The 19,381-nt window shown below is 36.9% G+C and overlaps 1 protein-coding gene across 6 annotated transcripts in view; it reads left to right on the forward strand.

Annotated features, from left to right (window-relative positions):
- Nucleotides 1-19,381, forward strand: part of LOC117137015 (dipeptidyl peptidase 4) — a 128,009-nt gene that overhangs the window by 74,373 nt on the left and 34,255 nt on the right. For 4 of the 6 annotated variants that reach the window (XM_033298207.1, XM_033298209.1, XM_033298210.1 and 1 more), the window contains one exon: nucleotides 13,956-14,006. The exons of the other annotated variants lie outside the window; for them this stretch is intronic. In XM_033298207.1, the coding sequence (XP_033154098.1) occupies nucleotides 13,956-14,006 (51 nt within the window). The remainder of the gene's footprint in view (nucleotides 1-13,955; nucleotides 14,007-19,381) is intronic. 6 annotated transcript variants of the gene reach the window in all.

The raw sequence follows: 19,381 nt of genomic DNA on the forward strand, positions 1-19,381 counted from the left end.
ACAAATATCTTTTTACTAAGATATTACTATGTTAATGAAGATAACGCTATTATAACAGAGGAAACACATAGTCGAGCTCATAGAGGAATAGACGAAAATTGGAGAAACATGGAGAAAGAAATAAACTAAAGAAAGATATAAGAAACAGGTTGTTAAAGGAAAACTTACCTAACAAAATAATAATTAATAGTAGAAACAGAATTATTGACAAAGACAATATTAGGTTTTAAGAACTATTACATTTCTTTTAAAATTACAGAAAATGCATTTCTTATTACTTTTAACACCATTCGTAGTGATAGCCACTTCAGAAATAATTGATTACTCCAATCACGAATTTTTCCTGTTCAAAGACAAAAAGGATGTTCTTACCTATTCTACGTAACTAATTTCAGTTTTAATAAAGAAATATTCGATCAAGAATCAGGATATATAAAAAAGCATACAAATAAGAGATCACAATGGGAAATAACTTACCTTTGTCATTAAGGTAATTAATCGAATTAATTTTGTCACATCTGAAATCATCTAGATCAATAAGGGGAATAAATGAGTTAGGCACTGTTTGGAAATGGTTAGCTGGAACTCCGGATCACGATGATTTCATTACAATACAGAATAAAATAAACGACTTAATTGAAAACAATAACCAAAAATGTATTCCAATTTTATTCCAAATTGTTTAATGAGGTAAAATCGCTTTCCGATCACTTTGAAAATATTTTTATTGATCAAGAATTGCCGTTAAGAAGACATCGTTTACGATTGTTAACAATCGACTTGCAAAACATACTTTATACTATTACACTGGAAAAATTGATGTATTTACCACAAAAATTTAAATAATGAAGACATTAAAGAAATATTAAATCACCAACAAAAGCCTATAATTATTGCAGATATAATGGATATCTCCGTATTTAAAATTGTACTGCATAAACAACTCTTAATTATTTATATCAAATACCCTGTAATAACAAATAGATGCTTAATTTATTATGCCAGATCCATTTCACAAAATGATGGAAAATTACTTACGAACTTTTTAATAACTATGGTATTTTAAGTAAAGATAAAAATTGTTTTACTTTACTAAAATACGAAAAAAAAATAAATAGAAATTATATTGTAAACAATTCTCATTTAGACGGGACATATTTAATAACATTCAACGGCACATTACAATAAATAATATTTCATACACTAATTTAGAAAACAAAATACTTGAGTACATAACTACTAACCACTACTAACTGATTCTGGACTACTAACCAGAATCTGGAAATATCAGATTATATTTTTTTTTTTTTTTTTTTTATCGCACGGGTCCCACGGCCACACCTCCCGCCCAACCGACCGAGGGGCGCTGCCGTGTATCGTACGGCTCGATTCGCGAGAAGATATAGACGCGATATAAAAAATAGAATAGGAACGAGGAAATGAATATAATGAGGAATAACTATGTTAAATATTAGTGTTAGTAGGATCTAATTATGTAATAGAAAAGATAAAATCGATTGTTTTAATAGCGGCAGAGAGTCAAGATTACAGATAATAGGATAAAGTCTATTATAGTCAGAACATAAAACTCTGTAAGGGTCATGCAACTCATAATTAGATCTACAATGATTTAAGATAAGGGGTATATAGTTTCTAGTGAATCTACTTGGAACCGAGAAGTTAAGCCGACTAATCAAGTCGGGACTCTCAACATCCCCACGAATAAGTTTACAAATAAAAACTGTTCCAAGCATAGTTGTACGGTTAGCTAGGGATGGTAAATTAATTAAAAGTAGTCTACTGGAATAAGGGGGTAATATATGGTTTGCATCCCAATTTAGGCGCCGCAAGGCAAAAAGTAAGAAGTTTTTTTGGACCGATTCAATGCGGTCCGAGTGGACTGCGTATTGTGGACTCCAAACAGGTGATCCGTACTCGAGAATCGGACGGACTAGCGAAATAAATAAGGTCTTAGTCAAGTAAGGGTCATCAAATTCCTTAGACCACCTTTTTATAAAACCAAGCACACCCCTGGCCTTATTGACAATAGACGAAATATGGTCAGAAAATTTTAGTTTTGGGTCCAAAACTAAAATTCAGAAATTCATTCAAACAATTCAGAACTTACTCTTGACAACATTAATATTTTAAACTCAAATATTTAAATATACAATTGAAAAATATTAATTTCATTTATATTATTCATTTTAATCGTTTTGATTTTGATTACTACACTAATAATGAAATTCAGATCTATTATATGATACTTGTAGTTTGGTAATTCCTAAGAACCTTTCTTCGCCCTGTGATGTTAACATACAATATTATGATGTACGGATTCTTCACTTAATAAATAATAATGAAAAAAAAAAAAAAATTTATTTGTAACCAAACAAAAACAGCCAGAACTAGAAAAACCAAATACTGAAAAAGAATTTTTAACAGGATAAGAAGAGCGTTTAACCGAAATTCATAATGAAGCGGGGTGCGTCATTTTAGAAGGTGAAGAGTTAACCAACTCGTAAATATAGCACTCTGCCCCAGTTGATAATCAAATTTCAAACTCCAATCTCAGCAGCATTTCGTTATATAACCTTAAGGTAAACACAACTTCCACTTCGAGACCAAGCCATGATAAACTTATTGCGCCTCAATCAAACTGCATCAGTCAGCAATTTCCAATTTCACAATGCATAGAAATAATTTCAGTATTAAGCTTTTATCCTAAACGTAATTGAAAGTTCAAAAAGTTTCGAATGAAAAGCTTCTGGCCGAGGTTGATTGGATCAGAATTAAGAATTAGAAGATCAGACTGTATCGGGACGAGATCGTAAACAGCTTCAAATTAAAGATAAGCAATAAAAGGAGTGTCCTTGCAATAATATAATTGAAAAAGCTTATCACCAAAAAAGAATTTAAATTATAATAAAATAAAAATTATTTTTTTAAAGAATTAAACATTAACAATTTTAATTTACATGCGTTTGTGTAAGTAAAAACAATAAATGAGATAGTGTGTATGTGTCCATGCGTTAACACGATTTTCGAAATTACACATGTAGAACTTGGACAAGTTCATTGCAATATGATTAAATAAAATAATAATTAAAAATTAATGCCGTGACTTTTGTAGTTTTAAAGAAGTTTTTTAATATTCGGTGGTCCCCATGACATGACATTATTAACGGCTAGTTCGACTTATCGTTGTCGCAAGTTTATTATATTCGAAACTCTTTCGTCGATTTTTGGATCTTTGTGTTGTAACAAGTCCTGAAAGTGTGTTTCTGTCCAGAGTAGGGACGCTTACTCAACCTGAAGATCCATATCGTCCTACTTTCGAGGTGACAATCGAAATAGGTACCATAGTAAAAGTGAAGTCAGAAAAGTCAACCAAACAAATTCATTGCTTTCACAAGGCATACTTTCCGAGGCTAAATAATTATACAGCTAGCTGTCTTTATTTGGTCCGATCCTTACTGCTGCAATTTAATGGCGGATGCCATATATATTTTCTATTGCAATTGAATTTTTTACTCTGTTCCGATTTACTATCCGCCAATCTCTAACAAACCTACTTGCTTTAATAAAGAAGGAAAGTCAATACTTTATAAAAAATTTAAAAATACCGGTTCTCAATCTTTCCTTTCTGATAAGTTAATGATCAGTTGTATAAGAGTTTTATAAACCGTTGTAACAGTAACCAAAAACAGTTTTATAATTTCGTTCACACTAAACGCAAAATAATTTCTTACACTTCCTCGCTTTTCTTTGAAAATGCCACTGATTGGGCATTAGCCGATCTATTAGCCAAGTTCTTTCAAATAACGTATTATACGTTGCCTCATTTCGAACAGTCAAACTCTTTGGCGGTATTAAATTCGAATCTAATATTTTGTCCCACTCTAAGCAAAAGCTCACTGCTTTTCGATCTCCAGCGTGTTAAGCTTGTCTATTCGCCAGGTTTCGTCATAATCCCTGGCTCTGTGCGGAAGCCTTATATCACTATATCAGCACAGTTTTATGAAACGCAGATCAATAACCAGTAACCTTTGGAGCTAACTTCCTCCGTAATACAGGGCTTCAAAAATAATCTGCAAACAGATGTCATCAACACTGACTTTAGTAAAGCATTTGACTCTGCTAATCATTCTCTCCTAGTAAGAAAACTTAATTTATGAGGTTTTTCTGTTGATCTTCTAAATTGGATTTTAAGTTATTTGGATGGCAGAGCGCAACGGGGCCTCTTTAAAAGTTCTCTTTCTTGTACTCTCCTAGGAACATCTGGTGTCCCAGAAGGGAGCCACCTTGGTCCGTTTTCCCTTAGTAATAAAACATTGGCGTACTTATGTACGCGGACAGACGGACATGGCTAGATTGATCCTGATCAAGAATATATGATCGCACACGCTTCCTTCTGCCTGTTACATACTTCTCAACGAATGTAGTATACCCTTTTACTCTACGAGTGACGGGTATGAAAACTAAGATACAAGACAAAAAATTAATGTCTCTACCATTTTAGTCATAATGACCTTAAGTCATAAACCGTGAACTTTATATCTGGATACTGGAGACATCAAGATATCACACTCGAGGAGTACGTGAATACAACTTCATTTATAGATTCATTTATATATTTATATATTTCAACTTTAAGGGGAAAAAAAATTTCGAAAACTCTCGCTTAAACAGTTTTCTAAATATTTCCCATCAAAGATTTTTCTTCAAGGAGCGCTAACCTGGTGACGCGCATTGTAATTTTCAGCGAATTTAGTATACCCTTTCACTTTACGGGTAACGGGTATAAAAATACGACATTTACTTATAGTAATTCGTCTTAATATATATACCAAGTAATCAAAACATATAAAAAGTAAATTATTATAACTACTGTAATTTAAAAAATTAATTTTCCAAAAAAAGTTATAACATTTAAGAAAAAAATATTTCATAAAAATATAACAGTAAACAATCAATTCATTTCCTGAGGCACGATGTAAGCACCCCAACAGTCATTGCCTTCTCAGCTGACGCAGCTGAACTGCATAGATAACGATGATATTGCTGCACAGCTGAGGTGCAGTAAAGTTGAACTGTGTCTCCAAAGTTGGCATATTTACAAATAACAAAAATAACAAAGGCGGCTGTGAGACCCGTTACTAACTATATATAAACAAGTTTAAAATATAATAACTAACTAAAATAAAAGAGTAACTAGCTACTGTGGCCATCGACTCGACCAATTATAGTAATGTTATATTTGGTGTATAAAATTAAATTTGTTTAAGAAAGATAATTGTAGGTTTGAATTTGATGTTAGGTTAACTAAACTTAAAACTTTTATATTTGTTCTAGGGTTATGATAATGTCAGCCTCTATCTAATATATTTTTTGGGTGATAGTTCGTCCCCGCAGTTTGGCCTATTTTCGCCGTTGATTATGTGCTTATGTACACTGCGCCCACAGCATCGCTCCGTTTCTTCTTATGTTTCGTATTTTGCCATTGCCCGAAAATCTATGCATTTTATTGTTTTTGGTTCACTGATATCCCCTCTCTCTTTGAGGATAAAAAAGAGGTCATCAGAAGAACCGTAATCTTTTTAATTCTGCTTTGTTTTATTTTCGGCGAAAAATTGAACACATATTTGGCATCATCAGATTAGCGCCTCCCAATGAAGCTTTCTTTCATGTTCTTAAATTGAAGTTTTCTTTAATTTTGCGAAAAGAAAAAGGGAAAAAGAACGCTGTTATCCTTGCAGGGAAAATTCGAAAACATCGCAAAACTATAGACAATTTTATTAAAAACAAGTAAACTTATGGAAAAATATGGCAATATGGCACGATACCACCGATAATTCGATAAAAAAAAAAATGGTGAAAACCCGAGTAAATCGTTAATTCAAAGGGTTATTAAAAAAACTAAAGCCCGAGCTGCACAGATGAGGTGCCTCAAAGTTTAACGGTATTCAAAGTTGCCATCTTTAAAACTAAAAGAAAAAGGATTTGCTGGCTCTTTGGCTCTTAAAACAAAATTCCAGAGAGCCTGGAGCCACCTCTAGAGGCAGCACGAAAAAATTGTGTGCAACAACGTATGGGGTTACACATCTTGTTATTCTAATGTTTTTGGTTCTATCGAACCCTGAAGTAGCGATTGGTCATGAACGCTTTAAAAAAAACGTTTTAGTAACATTATTCAGTCTTGGACCAATTTCCAAGTTCCCGAGACGGCAAGTACACCAGAAGTCTCCATACGATTAAAGACTCTTTCAAATCCGTCACCAGGATAAGGTCCTGATTTTAGGTCGAAAGGTTGAATGCACGGAAACGCTGCTACGGTAAAATGTTTTTTTTTTTTTTGGAATTCATATATAAATTATTAAATTTGCTCCGGGTCTGTAGATAATCCATATATGACTGAAATATATTGAAGATTCAGGCAATGATATATACATACAGAATTTAACAATATATGTGAACATTAAAACCTTCGCAGAATTTATATCCAAACCAATTAATAAAGAAAAAATTTGTTTAATTTTTCAGAAGTGGCTGGCTTGTGGTCGTTCGAGTGGGCGCGTTATTTTTGGCAAAACGAAAAAAAATTTTCAAGATTTATAAAAATATGGGCGTGTCAGTTTTTGTCGGCTTGCGTGCTTAAAGTATACCTTATATGGTCGGAAATGCTACCTTCTGCCTGTTACATACTTTTCAACGAATCCAGTTTACCCTTTTACTCTACGAATGTGGGCGAGAAAATTTTGTATTGTTTTGTGACACCAGAAGTGGTGGCTTAAAAAATGTTGGTATACTGATAAAAATTGGCAAGACAAATTGACACCGACCGGACGATGATCAACCTGAGAGTTGTCTTTAATCCGCTATACCGCACCAAGAGAAAAAGTCAGATCTTGTGTGGGTAGGATATAGTGATAGATTTTACTCGCAGTCGTGCCTCCAGGTTCCTCTGATCACTCTAATCGGAATAACCACAGAGTGGAGGTTGGCTTTACAAACCAATACTTCTGTGACCGCTTTCTATGAAAATAATCCTCGATATAAATTCAAAACCGTGGCCTTACATTTGAATTGCTTAACTACTGATCGTTACAAATCCGTTCCGCGACACAAATTAAAACGTTGAATATCAAAGCATTTGTTCAGTTGTAAAAGTCACATTGAATAAGCAAAATACAAAGAAAAGACTTCGTAGGATAAGTCCAATCGCTGTCCGTAAGTCTGGTCCAGTAAATGAGAAACTTTGAATATCATTCCAGGTTTTTGTTTGTAGAAACGTACCGTCACTTGATATCCTCACATGAGAGGGTGGCACACTTGAGTCGAAATGAAAACCAAGATTTTTCGAACTCAGGGGCACTGTATAGTGTTGTTCACATGGTTGCATCGCATTGTGTCAGCATTGCGCTTCCACCAATTACCAAGCCAAAGCCTTTGCGATAAGCATCGGTATGCTTGTATCTATTGAGCATTTGCATTAACGGATGTCACCAAAAACCTTTAGATATCGCAGATAAATGTATTATTATGGAGACAGTTGAGCGGGGGTATCATAATGTTATATTTGGTAAATGGTTGATCGGTTCCCCAAGCGGTACGCGGTTTGCAAATTAGGGGTACGTTCACGTTCACCTATACGGCTTCTGAGAAAAACTCTACGATAATTCACAGGCGGCGGCCTAATTGTGACAATTGTGGATAAAATGATGCGAACGGGACCGGTTACACGCAGACGGCACCGTCGCGGCATAACGAGTACTCGTGGGCGGCATAATCACAGATAACATTTGGAAATTATTTATTTTTTTAATATATATCTCCTTGCTTAGCCCTATCTGTTCCTATCGCACTCAAAACTGCTCGCCGTCCTCGCCGTCGCCAGTATCTTGCTTTCTCTTCCTTGTCCTGACCACGTGAAATACGGCTTCACGATCTTGGGTTTTATGTTTCTCGGTCCTTCAACTTTTTCGCCACGCGTCATTTATGCCCATGTCCCGCTTAGAGTACCCTGCACTTTGCGTCAAAAAAAATCCCCCATGTTCGGTTTTGGCATTTTTTCCCTGAGAGCTGATCGTGGTTTGCGTATTGGTTCCGGCGGATAACTTAGCTATTCTTTTATTAGATAATTTTGGATGACCACTTAAATCTATTTTTTTCTTACTTAAATGAAGTTTACTGAGGTATTTTCAAAGACACTAGAATATTCTAATGTCTTTGATACTATGGTAAGGGTGACGGGATGGTGCGCGCGAGAGGCTATGAGCAAAGCGAGAAAATGACAGAGTGAGATCTTTGCGAGTAACGAGCTACATTGCTCTCTTTTAGTTATTAATGTGAAGGTGATGGACTCGGACGAGGAATTTTTTTGCAACACGCGCAACTAAAAAAAAATTTCAAAACAAAATAAAAGGTTTGCTTTTAAAACAAACGGTAATTAAAGCACAGAATACAACAAGGCAATCGTACACACTGAGCAAGTTGAAGCGATAAAACAGCTTACAAGCTGCTCTCTCTCTCTTTGCTCTCGCTTTATCGCTTCGCTCTCACTCTGACATCTCTCGAGCGATTGCTCTTAAAAATGCATGCAGTGGTTTATCGCTCGTTCTTGCCCAATATTATCGCTTCGCTTCGCTTCTCGCTCGCACTGTGCCGTCACCCTAACAAAATATTTCCTGGGGGCCTTCTAGAACAATGAAAAATAAAATATATACCAAAAAAGTGATTGTTCACGTGTTGATGGGTTGATGACGCGAGCTTCCGGTTACTGTTGAAACTCAATGGTGATTTCTTACAAATTCTTTGCAATTATTTGTATATTAACAAAGCATGAATTTGAATTGAATATTTTAAAACATTATAATCATAACGTTTTTTAAGTCGAACTGAGCTACTGAGACACAACATTGACTTGAAATACCTGTAGAAGTCAGAGGTACTGTATTTTCATAATGTCGTTACAGAGACTTTCATCCTCAGTAAGAGTTTATCGTAATTTGTACCAGTGTCGTGTTTGGCGTTAAACTTTTGAAATGTCATTTGAGAGAGTAGCAGTGTGTCTGTGTGCCTCGCCGGTTACCTGATATCTCTGCACTACTTCAAAAACTGACCCAGATAAGATATGCAGAAAGCTATGAAATTTGTCTAGATATGGAAGAAGTGCATCACGATGTATAGATTAATAAACTCTTTGTTAAAATTGTTGTAGTTGGATTAGGCTCCATCGTTAATTGCTAAGTATTGCATTTTTCCAGATGGCGATTTCGGTTTTTTTAAACGGCAGAAAGAAGCGTTTCCGACCATATAAAGTATATATATTCTTGATCAGGATCAATAGCCGAGTCAATCTGGCTCCGTCCGACTAACCGACTGTATGTATGCACGTCGAGATCTCAGGAACTATAAAAGCTAGTGTCACTCCAAGTGCCATTGATTTCGGGATCTCCAAAGGATTCAGACAGCAAGAAATCAACGTGCAAACCCTGACAGAACTGTCGTCTGACCATCTCCCCCTGCTGTTTGTGCTGGATGAAGACGCTCAGCTTTTCAAAGGTGTCACTAAAATGCTGTCACCTACTGCAAATACTGTGGCCTTCAAGGAGCACATCGAGGCCACAGTTGATCTCAACATCCCCATTGACACATGCAGTAGTCTGGAAGCTTATGTAGATTACCTCGTAGCTACAATCGCGGAAGCAGCACGGAGGGCCACACCTCCCCCACATGAAGCTCGTCACACGACCGCAAGGAGGGCTCCCATCTTGAGCTTGGAGGCTAGGGAGCTGCTCTCCCACAAAAGGCGCCTCAGGAGACGGTATATCGCCACAGGAGATCCGAGCATCAAGCAGCTATACTCTAGTACCACAAACAGACTGCATCGTTTGCTAGCCAGGACCCGACGAGATAATCTGGATACCCTGCTTGAGGGTATTGACCCAGATAACAACAGCAACTTCTCGTTATGGAGGCTCACAAGAAATATCAAGGGGCAGCCGATGTTTCAATCTCCCATCCTGAGTCAAAGTGGCCTCTGGCTCAAGACGGACGATGAAAAAGCGAGGGCATTTGCTTTGCACCTGACCTCCACCTTCTTGCCCTTCAACCTAACAGACGACTCAAACCGCGTAGAAATCAATAATTTTCTGGACGCTCCGACTGTACCGGCTCGCCCCATTAGGCATACCACTCCGCAGGAAGTCATGATGCAGCTGAAGGCGCTACACATCAAGAAAACCCCTGGTTACGATAGCATCGACAACCGTGCTGCGAAGTCTCTGCCACGCAAAGGAGTCCTAGCCTTAGTAAAAATTTTTAATGCCATGCTAAGGCTAGGGCACTTTCCAAGGCAATGGAAGCGAGCACGTATCATCATGATACCTAAAGCCGGAAAGCCGCCAACGCAGATCGATGCATTTCGCCCAATCAGCCTGCTATCAACATTCTCTAAGATTTTTGAGAGAATACTCTTAGCCCGCCTGATGGAACTGCCGCAAGTAGTGAACCACATACCTCCACACCAATTTGGTTTCAGGAAGTCCCACGGCTGCCCTGAACAAATACATCGACTGGTAAACCAGGTGACGCATGGCTTCGAGCACAAACTCTACACGGTCGGCGTCTTTCTAGACGTGAAGCAAGCGTTTGACAAGGTGTGGCATGAGGGCCTTCTATACAAGATGAAAGCTCTCCTTCCTGCTCCCTACTATGCCATCCTGAGATCGTTCATCTCTAATCGGACGTTCGACGTTGCAGTGCGTGATGCTCGATCCAGCCTGGAGGAGATTCATGCAGGAGTTCCACAGGGAAGTGTTCTTGGGCCCTTCCTATACACCCTGTACACTGCTGACATGCCATCTCCCGCAAACAACGCCGAAGTCCCCCCGGCTCAGCTGCTCCTGGCCACTTACGCCGATGACACTGCCATGCTGGCGTCTCATCCTTCACTGCTAACTGCCTCCAACGCAGTCCAGGAATGGCTGCACGCAATCGAAAAATGGACTGCCAAATGGAATGTGGCCATTAACTCCTCAAAGTCAGCCTGTGTAACTTTTTCCCTGCGACCCGGAACCTGCACAGATCTGACCTTCAATGGAAGCCCTATCACCAATGCTAGATCGCACTGCTACCTAGGAGTTCATCTAGATCGGAGACTGACCTGGGGGGCCCACATCACGTCGGTCAAATCTAAGTCACTGGCGAAGCTAAAAAAGCTAGACTGGCTCTTCCACTCCAGCAAACTTCAAATGAGCTCTAAGGCTCTTTTAATCAAAGCCATTCTCGCTCCAACGTGGAGTTATGCCATCCAGGTATGGGGAACTGCCGCCAAATCCCAGCTTAATAGGCTCCGTGTGGTCCAGTCGAGAGCTGCACGTCACGCATCTGGGCTCCCCTGGTACGTGACGAACATAGTCATCGAAAGAGATCTGAAAATTACCCTTCTTGGGGATCAGATTAATTTCCACAGCAGCCGTTATGCCGACAGGCTTATGGCCCACCCGAACCGACTAGCAACTATCCTAGCTGATCCCATCTCCCTCCGAAGACTGAAGAGGGTACACCCCAGCGATCTCCTTACCCGGAGGATAACATAACATATTACATTTTCTTTTGTACTTTATAATTAAGATACCACTTGGTCTCATTTATCTTTATCACACATTAGGTTAAGTTCAGAGGAATTACTGAACGATTCCTTTTGAAACCATAATAAATAGAATTAGAGAAAGAAAAGAGATCTCGATGTTCATACCGATGGACGGACATGGCTAGATCGACTATTGATTCTAATCAAGAATATATATACTTTACGCTTCCTCCGATTTGATGCGGGAGACAGACTGTTGAAGTACGACAACTGAACTCCTGTAACATGATTGCTTTTCAATGTACATTTATTGCTCAAGATCTTCATATATTAATATATTATAGAATAGATAGAATAGAACAATTCGGTGTTTTGCTAGATCGAGCAACGGAACGCTAGTAGTAGGTGCGAGAGTACAAAAGAGAGAGCGCGAAAGGGGAGAGCTTAGATTTAGATTTTCACAAGTCGCAAGCTGAATACCTTAATGACAAATAATCTTTTATAGTCACTTTTTACATTTATTGTGTGATATTATGTACATAGATTTGGGTATTACTATTTCTAAGCTATATTTAAATAAAAATAACTTTAAGGCAATACAAATCAAGAATTTTTTTAATGGTGTCAATTGATTAAAAAAATAATATAGATTTAAAGTCTAAAAACTTGAGAAGTGAATGGCACATATTTTAAAATTTACAAAACATGAGCATACGTGTGCAAATTAAAATTGTTACTATTTAATTATTTAAAAAAATAATTTTTATTTTTTATTTTATAATATTTATTCGGTGATAGACTTTTTCACTTTTACTATTACAAGACACTTTATTAATAGCTTATCTTTGATTTGAAGCTGTTCACGATCTTGTCCCGATTCAGACTGATCTTCTAATTCTTAATCCTGATCCAATCAACCTCGGCCAGAAGCTTTTCATTCGAAACTTTTTGAACTTTCAATTACGTTTAGGATAAAAGCTTAATACTGAAATTATTTCTATGCATTGTGAAATTGGAATTTGCTGACTGATGCAGTTTGATTGAGGCGCAATAAGTTTATCATGGCTTGGTCTCGAAGTGGAAGTTGTGTTTACCTTAAGGTTATATAACGAAATGCTGCTGAGATTGGAGTTTGAAATTTGATTATCAACTGGGGCAGAGTGCTATATTTACGAGTTGGTTAACTCTTCACCTTCTAAAATGACGCACCCCGCTTCATTATGAATTTCGGTTAAACGCTCTTCTTATCCTGTTAAAAATTCTTTTTCAGTATTTGGTTTTTCTAGTTCTGGCTGTTTTTGTTTGGTTACAAATAAATTTTTTTTTTTTTTCATTATTATTTATTAAGTGAAGAATCCGTACATCATAATATTGTATGTTAACATCACAGGGCGAAGAAAGGTTCTTAGGAATTACCAAACTACAAGTATCATATAATAGATCTGAATTTCATTATTAGTGTAGTAATCAAAATCAAAACGATTAAAATGAATAATATAAATGAAATTAATATTTTTCAATTGTATATTTAAATATTTGAGTTTAAAATATTAATGTTGTCAAGAGTAAGTTCTGAATTGTTTGATTTTATATAATCTGATATTTCCAGATTCTGGTTAGTAGTCCAGAATCAGTTAGTAGTGGTTAGTAGTTATGTACTCAAGTATTTTGTTTTCTAAATTAGTGTATGAAATATTATTTATTGTAATGTGCCGTTGAATGTTATTAAATATGTCCCGTCTAAATGAGAATTGTTTACAATATAATTTCTATTTATTTTTTTTTCGTATTTTAGTAAAGTAAAACAATTTTTATCTTTACTTAAAATACCATAGTTATTAAAAAGTTCGTAAGTAATTTTCCATCATTTTGTGAAATGGATCTGGCATAATAAATTAAGCATCTATTTGTTATTACAGGGTATTTGATATAAATAATTAAGAGTTGTTTATGCAGTACAATTTTAAATACGGAGATATCCATTATATCTGCAATAATTATAGGCTTTTGTTGGTGATTTAATATTTCTTTAATGTCTTCATTATTTAAATTTTTGTGGTAAATACATCAATTTTTCCAGTGTAATAGTATAAAGTATGTTTTGCAAGTCGATTGTTAACAATCGTAAACGATGTCTTCTTAACGGCAATTCTTGATCAATAAAAATATTTTCAAAGTGATCGGAAAGCGATTTTACCTCATTAAACAATTTGGAATAAAATTGGAATACATTTTTGGTTATTGTTTTCAATTAAGTCGTTTATTTTATTCTGTATTGTAATGAAATCATCGTGATCCGGAGTTCCAGCTAACCATTTCCAAACAGTGCCTAACTCATTTATTCCCCTTATTGATCTAGATGATTTCAGATGTGACAAAATTAATTCGATTAATTACCTTAATGACAAAGGTAAGTTATTTCCCATTGTGATCTCTTATTTGTATGCTTTTTTATATATCCTGATTCTTGATCGAATATTTCTTTATTAAAACTGAAATTAGTTACGTAGAATAGGTAAGAACATCCTTTTTGTCTTTGAACAGGAAAAATTCGTGATTGGAGTAATCAATTATTTCTGAAGTGGCTATCACTACGAATGGTGTTAAAAGTAATAAGAAATGCATTTTCTGTAATTTTAAAAGAAATGTAATAGTTCTTAAAACCTAATATTGTCTTTGTCAATAATTCTGTTTCTACTATTAATTATTATTTTGTTAGGTAAGTTTTCCTTTAACAACCTGTTTCTTATATCTTTCTTTAGTTTATTTCTTTCTCCATGTTTCTCCAATTTTCGTCTATTCCTCTATGAGCTCGACTATGTGTTTCCTCTGTTATAATAGCGTTATCTTCATTAACATAGTAATATCTTAGTAAAAAGATATTTGTTAGTATAATTATTTTTTAAAGGTAATTGAATATGATAAAGATCTTCTAAAGTGCAATGAATTCCTACCGGTATGTTTGGTGGTAGATATTCTCTTAATATTCCTACTAAATTTTCTGGTGTGTCATATTCGATTATATGTCGTGTCTTATCAAAAACTCTCAATGACTTATTTATACCTCCCCATTGTTAATATCAGTTGTTGCTGAAACTGATTTTTAGATTATGAATATTTTCTTTGTCGGAAAACTCAACGACGGCGTGTTCAGGATTTATGGATCCCAAACTATTAGTTTTTTGTTGACCGATAATTCCACGTCGGCGTGCTCAGGATTCTTTGATCCCAGGCTATATAAGCTTCCTTCACCCATTACCGTTTCGGTTTCAAATACTTATTGTTCATCAGCGTATTTTTTTATAATATATTCTTTTTATGGAAGATCATTATATTCCCGAATTAAACACAAATAGTTTTTGTATTATTATAATTATGTCTGTTATTATTATACCCCCTTTTATAATTATTACTCTGACGATAGTAGTTATTATTCGGACGATTTTCATACCTTATGGAACTATCTACCTGCATTGGTTCTGGTGGGGCTTGTACCTTAGAATTGTAATTTGAATTCCAATTATTATTTTATTTTTTCAAAGTTCCCGTTTGTCGGCCAATTATTATTCTGATTATTATTCAAATTATTATTCATTCTATGTGATGTATTATTTTTCTGTCTGGAATCTACTGGATTAAGTCTTAGGTTGTTTCTGATTTTTATTTTAATTCCTAAATCCATAATACCTATTTGCAAATTGGGTTCGAATGTTGTTAGATTCTAGTTCCTGACACTTTGCCAGAGCATTTGGCAAGTCAGGTGGGTTTAGGGAAAACAGTGTTTCTGAGATGGATCCGTTCAATCCCGAAATAAAAATTCTAGGAGCGTTGCTCCTGATTGTTTCATTCGTTTCTTTGGATGCATAATTCTGATTCGAGAATGTGGATTGGTCTTTTATAGTTATAAATAAAATCCAATCTGGAAAGAACTGCTTGAAAGTTTGAAAACTGTACCATGGTTAGTTAGTGCATCATGTGCTGCTCCCATGATTTTATTAGGTAGAATTGTAAAAGCGATAAAATATTGTTCGTTATAAATTTTATATAAACTCATGGCAGTTTATTGGGTTATTTCACCTGTGAACTTTGGTAAGAATTAAACTGCTTGTTTGGTTATGCAGCCCGCAGCCAGCAGCAGCTCATCATAAATTGGAGTTATTTTATTTATCACTCTTATATATTGCTCTGTGTTATTCTCTCTCAATAGAGAGCGAGCACAGCTGTTTTAATCTTTATTTTGTGAAACAAAAGTTCAGTTACAAATTAAGTGACGATCACTGTTGACGATCACTGGTACTGTGATGCACTTTAACTCTTAATCGGTTCGGTACGGGTACTGCTGCCCGTTTATATAGAGCTGTGTGGCAAAATATATTGAACTAAAACTGAAATATTAACTAAAACATTAACTTTACCGTGTCTATAAATTGCCACACCATTTTTCAAAGTCAATGAATAAGCTCATTGCCTAAACATTTGGTTACCCCGACGTGATATGTAACATTTCTTTATCGTGAACTCAAAAACAGTTTCACTAATTTTGGTGCACTTTTCGCCCTATCTACTTTTCGTTAATCGCAAGCATTTTCGCATAGCGGCAGTTGCACCCGTTTCGCGTGCTCTCGTTTCATTTTCGGTTTCTTCTTTGCCTACCGCCAAATTCGTGTCGTTTTGGCTGTGCAAATGGAATTTACTTTGTGTATAAACACACACACATCATTGCTATTGTGTGTGCAGTTTGCTTACCGGTACAAATACCGTGCTTGTAAATCTGTTCACCATTGTGCGTGCATTTTACACTGACCGGATTAAAATTCAGTGCGTAAATATTAAAACAAATTAAAATGTCAAACAACGACGCAGTCAGTTGGCCAGCTGACAGGATAACATTTTTAAAGCGCAAGGAAAACACCATATTTGTCGACGTTAAAAAAATTGCTGCAGAATTAACCACCGAATCGGTCATTTTCCTTAATGATGAAGGCCTGCATTTAAAGCTGGATTTAATAAACCAGACAGAGGCTTCGTTCAACTTGGCTCATGATTTTCCCTGGATTTCTCATGATTCCCTGGAGGAACTGGATTTCAATGAAATGGGAAGCGTATTGCGTGACCAGTTCAAAGACATTGTCTTTGAAGTGCGGTATGTGATAAAAACGAAACTCAGTAGACGCAAAGTGCGAGAGATTGCTTGTTCAACTTTGCGTCAAGATCCAGGAACTGAGTGGTCTTCTGGTTCTCTATTTCGACGACCTTATGTGCCTAACCTGAAGCTACCAACCTTTAGTTTAAATTATACTAATACACAGATTTTATGTCGATGTTTTCCATTGTCATCGATAAAAACCCAATACAATACAATTTTAACACCTCAAGTCTTGCCTAAGAGGTCCCGCTTTGGATGCCGTTGGTGCTTTAGAGGTTGGTGCAAATTACCCGGCCGTCCAGGGATTTGTTGGATAAGCGCTACAACAATAACCGGCTTAGTCTGACGAGTCTCACATTTCGGCGATCATGAACCTATCAAAGGTAAAAGGTTCATATTCTGTAAAGCTGCGTGAACGGTCCGACCAAATTAATTTGCGTTTAGGTGCACTTCACAACATGGGCACCCCTGTGGAAATATCCGAGTGTATTCTCATTCGTTGTCTTCTCCAAAAGGTCGACCGTGAATCACAGCTATTATGGGAATATGCTGCTCCCACTGAAAGGCTTCCAAAATGTTATGAATTTGTTAAGTTTTTGGAGACAAAATACCAGAAGGTTGAAAACATCGAACGTACCAATGTTGTACTTGGAATCATGCCACAGGTTGTAAAACCTAGGAAAGCCATCCACGACTATAGAAATTTATTTGTCGCCTCAAGATCGCTTACAGGAGGCAAAAAGGTTGGCTTTATGCCAAAACTGCCTTAAAGGTGGACATCACCTACGACATTGTAATTGGAAGCACAACAAATTGCTACATTTTTGCTCAAGGCCTTCGTCATCTCGCTCCCAGCCTGCTCAATCTCAGCTGCTTCCTAAGCTCATTCCAACGGATTGCAAGTAGTTGCACAGGAATCATCACCTGGTAAATCTTCTTCCTTAGTGGCTAAAAATCTCGGAGCAGACTTTGTGTTGTTGGCCACTGCCGTCATCAATATTCAAAATAAATCAGGGTCTTGGGTTCCTTGTCGCGTCTTGACTCCGGCTGGCAACTACACATAATCACCTCTCGTTTGGCACACACTTTGAAATTGCCCAAGTACAAGTCTGCAGTTACAGTTTCTGGAATCGGTGAAGCCAGATTTAGATCAGATGAATGTATGGTAAATATTAATCTCAAATCTCAAACTTCAGAGTTCGTTGCCAACATCGCAGTTTTGGTAGCTTCTACTATCACGGACGAGCAGCACAACCTAACTGTAAATTCTGAAGACTGGAAAATATCAGCTAATCTTCGCTTGGCCGATCCCCAATTCTTCAGGCCCCAAAAAATTGACTTCCCATTCTCCAAGTAACTCGTTTTGGATGGATTGTCACTGGTGGTGGCTCCAACCCTAACAAGGGTTCATCATTGACCGTTAAATCAAATGCGCCTCAAATGCCTAATGATGGCATCCGTCTGAAGGAACTGGTGCTCAAATTTTGTGAGACAGAAACCATTGCTGAATCCGTCTCTAACCGCACAAAGGAAGAACTCGACTGCGAGGCCCACTTCAAGTCTACATTTTCTAGGCTTCCATCTGGAGAATATTCAGTTCGACTTCCTGCAAAGCGCAGCCCGGAAGTGTTGGGAGATTCCAATCGACAAGCCTATCGCCGTTTTTTAAATCTGGAAAACAAACTTGAACGCCATCGCCAGCTCAAAAATAAGTATTCAGCCTTTATTCATGAGTACTAACTTTAAATCATATGTACCTGGTACCATTTGACTCCCGAAACTATGCAAATTTTATTTGCCGCATTACTGCGTTTTAAAGGAAGTCTTTGATGGCTCTGTCAAAACTTCTTCTGGATACTCTTTAAACGAAATCCTCCTGCAGCAAATCTGGAGAGAAAAACTTGACTGGACGAAAGTTTACCTTCGGCCTTCATTCTGCTTGGCTAAAGTTTTCTGCTGATATCTGTCTCACCCAAAAGTTGCAGTTTCCTCGTCTCGCACTGGTACCCAATAGCGTGGTCGAAATCCATAGATTCAGTGATGCCATTGACGCATATGGAGGATGCATCTACATAGTCTCCATGTCTCAAAGTCACCGAATAGCCAACCTTTTCCGCGCTAAATCTCGTGTGGGCCCATTGAAGACCCTCACGGTTCCCGAATTGGAATTATGCGCGGCAGTATTACTTGACTAATTACTCAACTAATGCGGGAAGTCCTGAAGCTTGGCTTATTTTCATGCCCTGTTTATTGCTGGTCAGACTCTGCTGTGGTGCTGTCCTGGATTCGAGAAGAGTCTTCACGCTTTCAAACTTTTATTTCTAATCGCATCTCTTTAATCCAGGATCTGTCAAGCGCCATAGAATGGCATTATATTCCTATAGTCTGCAATCCATCGGACATACTTCACAGAGGGGCACTTCCTAGTGAGCTGATCGAGTCCAGTATTTGGTCGCATTGTCCTGACTATTATCAAGAAGACAAATCGCACTGGCCAGAATCTTGTCTCGCTCCAAAGGTTCTCCCTGAGCTAAGGAAGAAGGCCCTCATCAGTCTCAAGACCCCTGCCGACATAGACATCCCAACCAGTTGTAAATTTGTCAACTTTTGGCAAAAATTGAAGCATGTTTTTGGATACA

Source organism: Drosophila mauritiana, chromosome 2R (assembly GCF_004382145.1).
Source record: "Drosophila mauritiana strain mau12 chromosome 2R, ASM438214v1, whole genome shotgun sequence".
Classification (NCBI taxonomy): Eukaryota; Metazoa; Arthropoda; class Insecta; order Diptera; family Drosophilidae; genus Drosophila; species Drosophila mauritiana.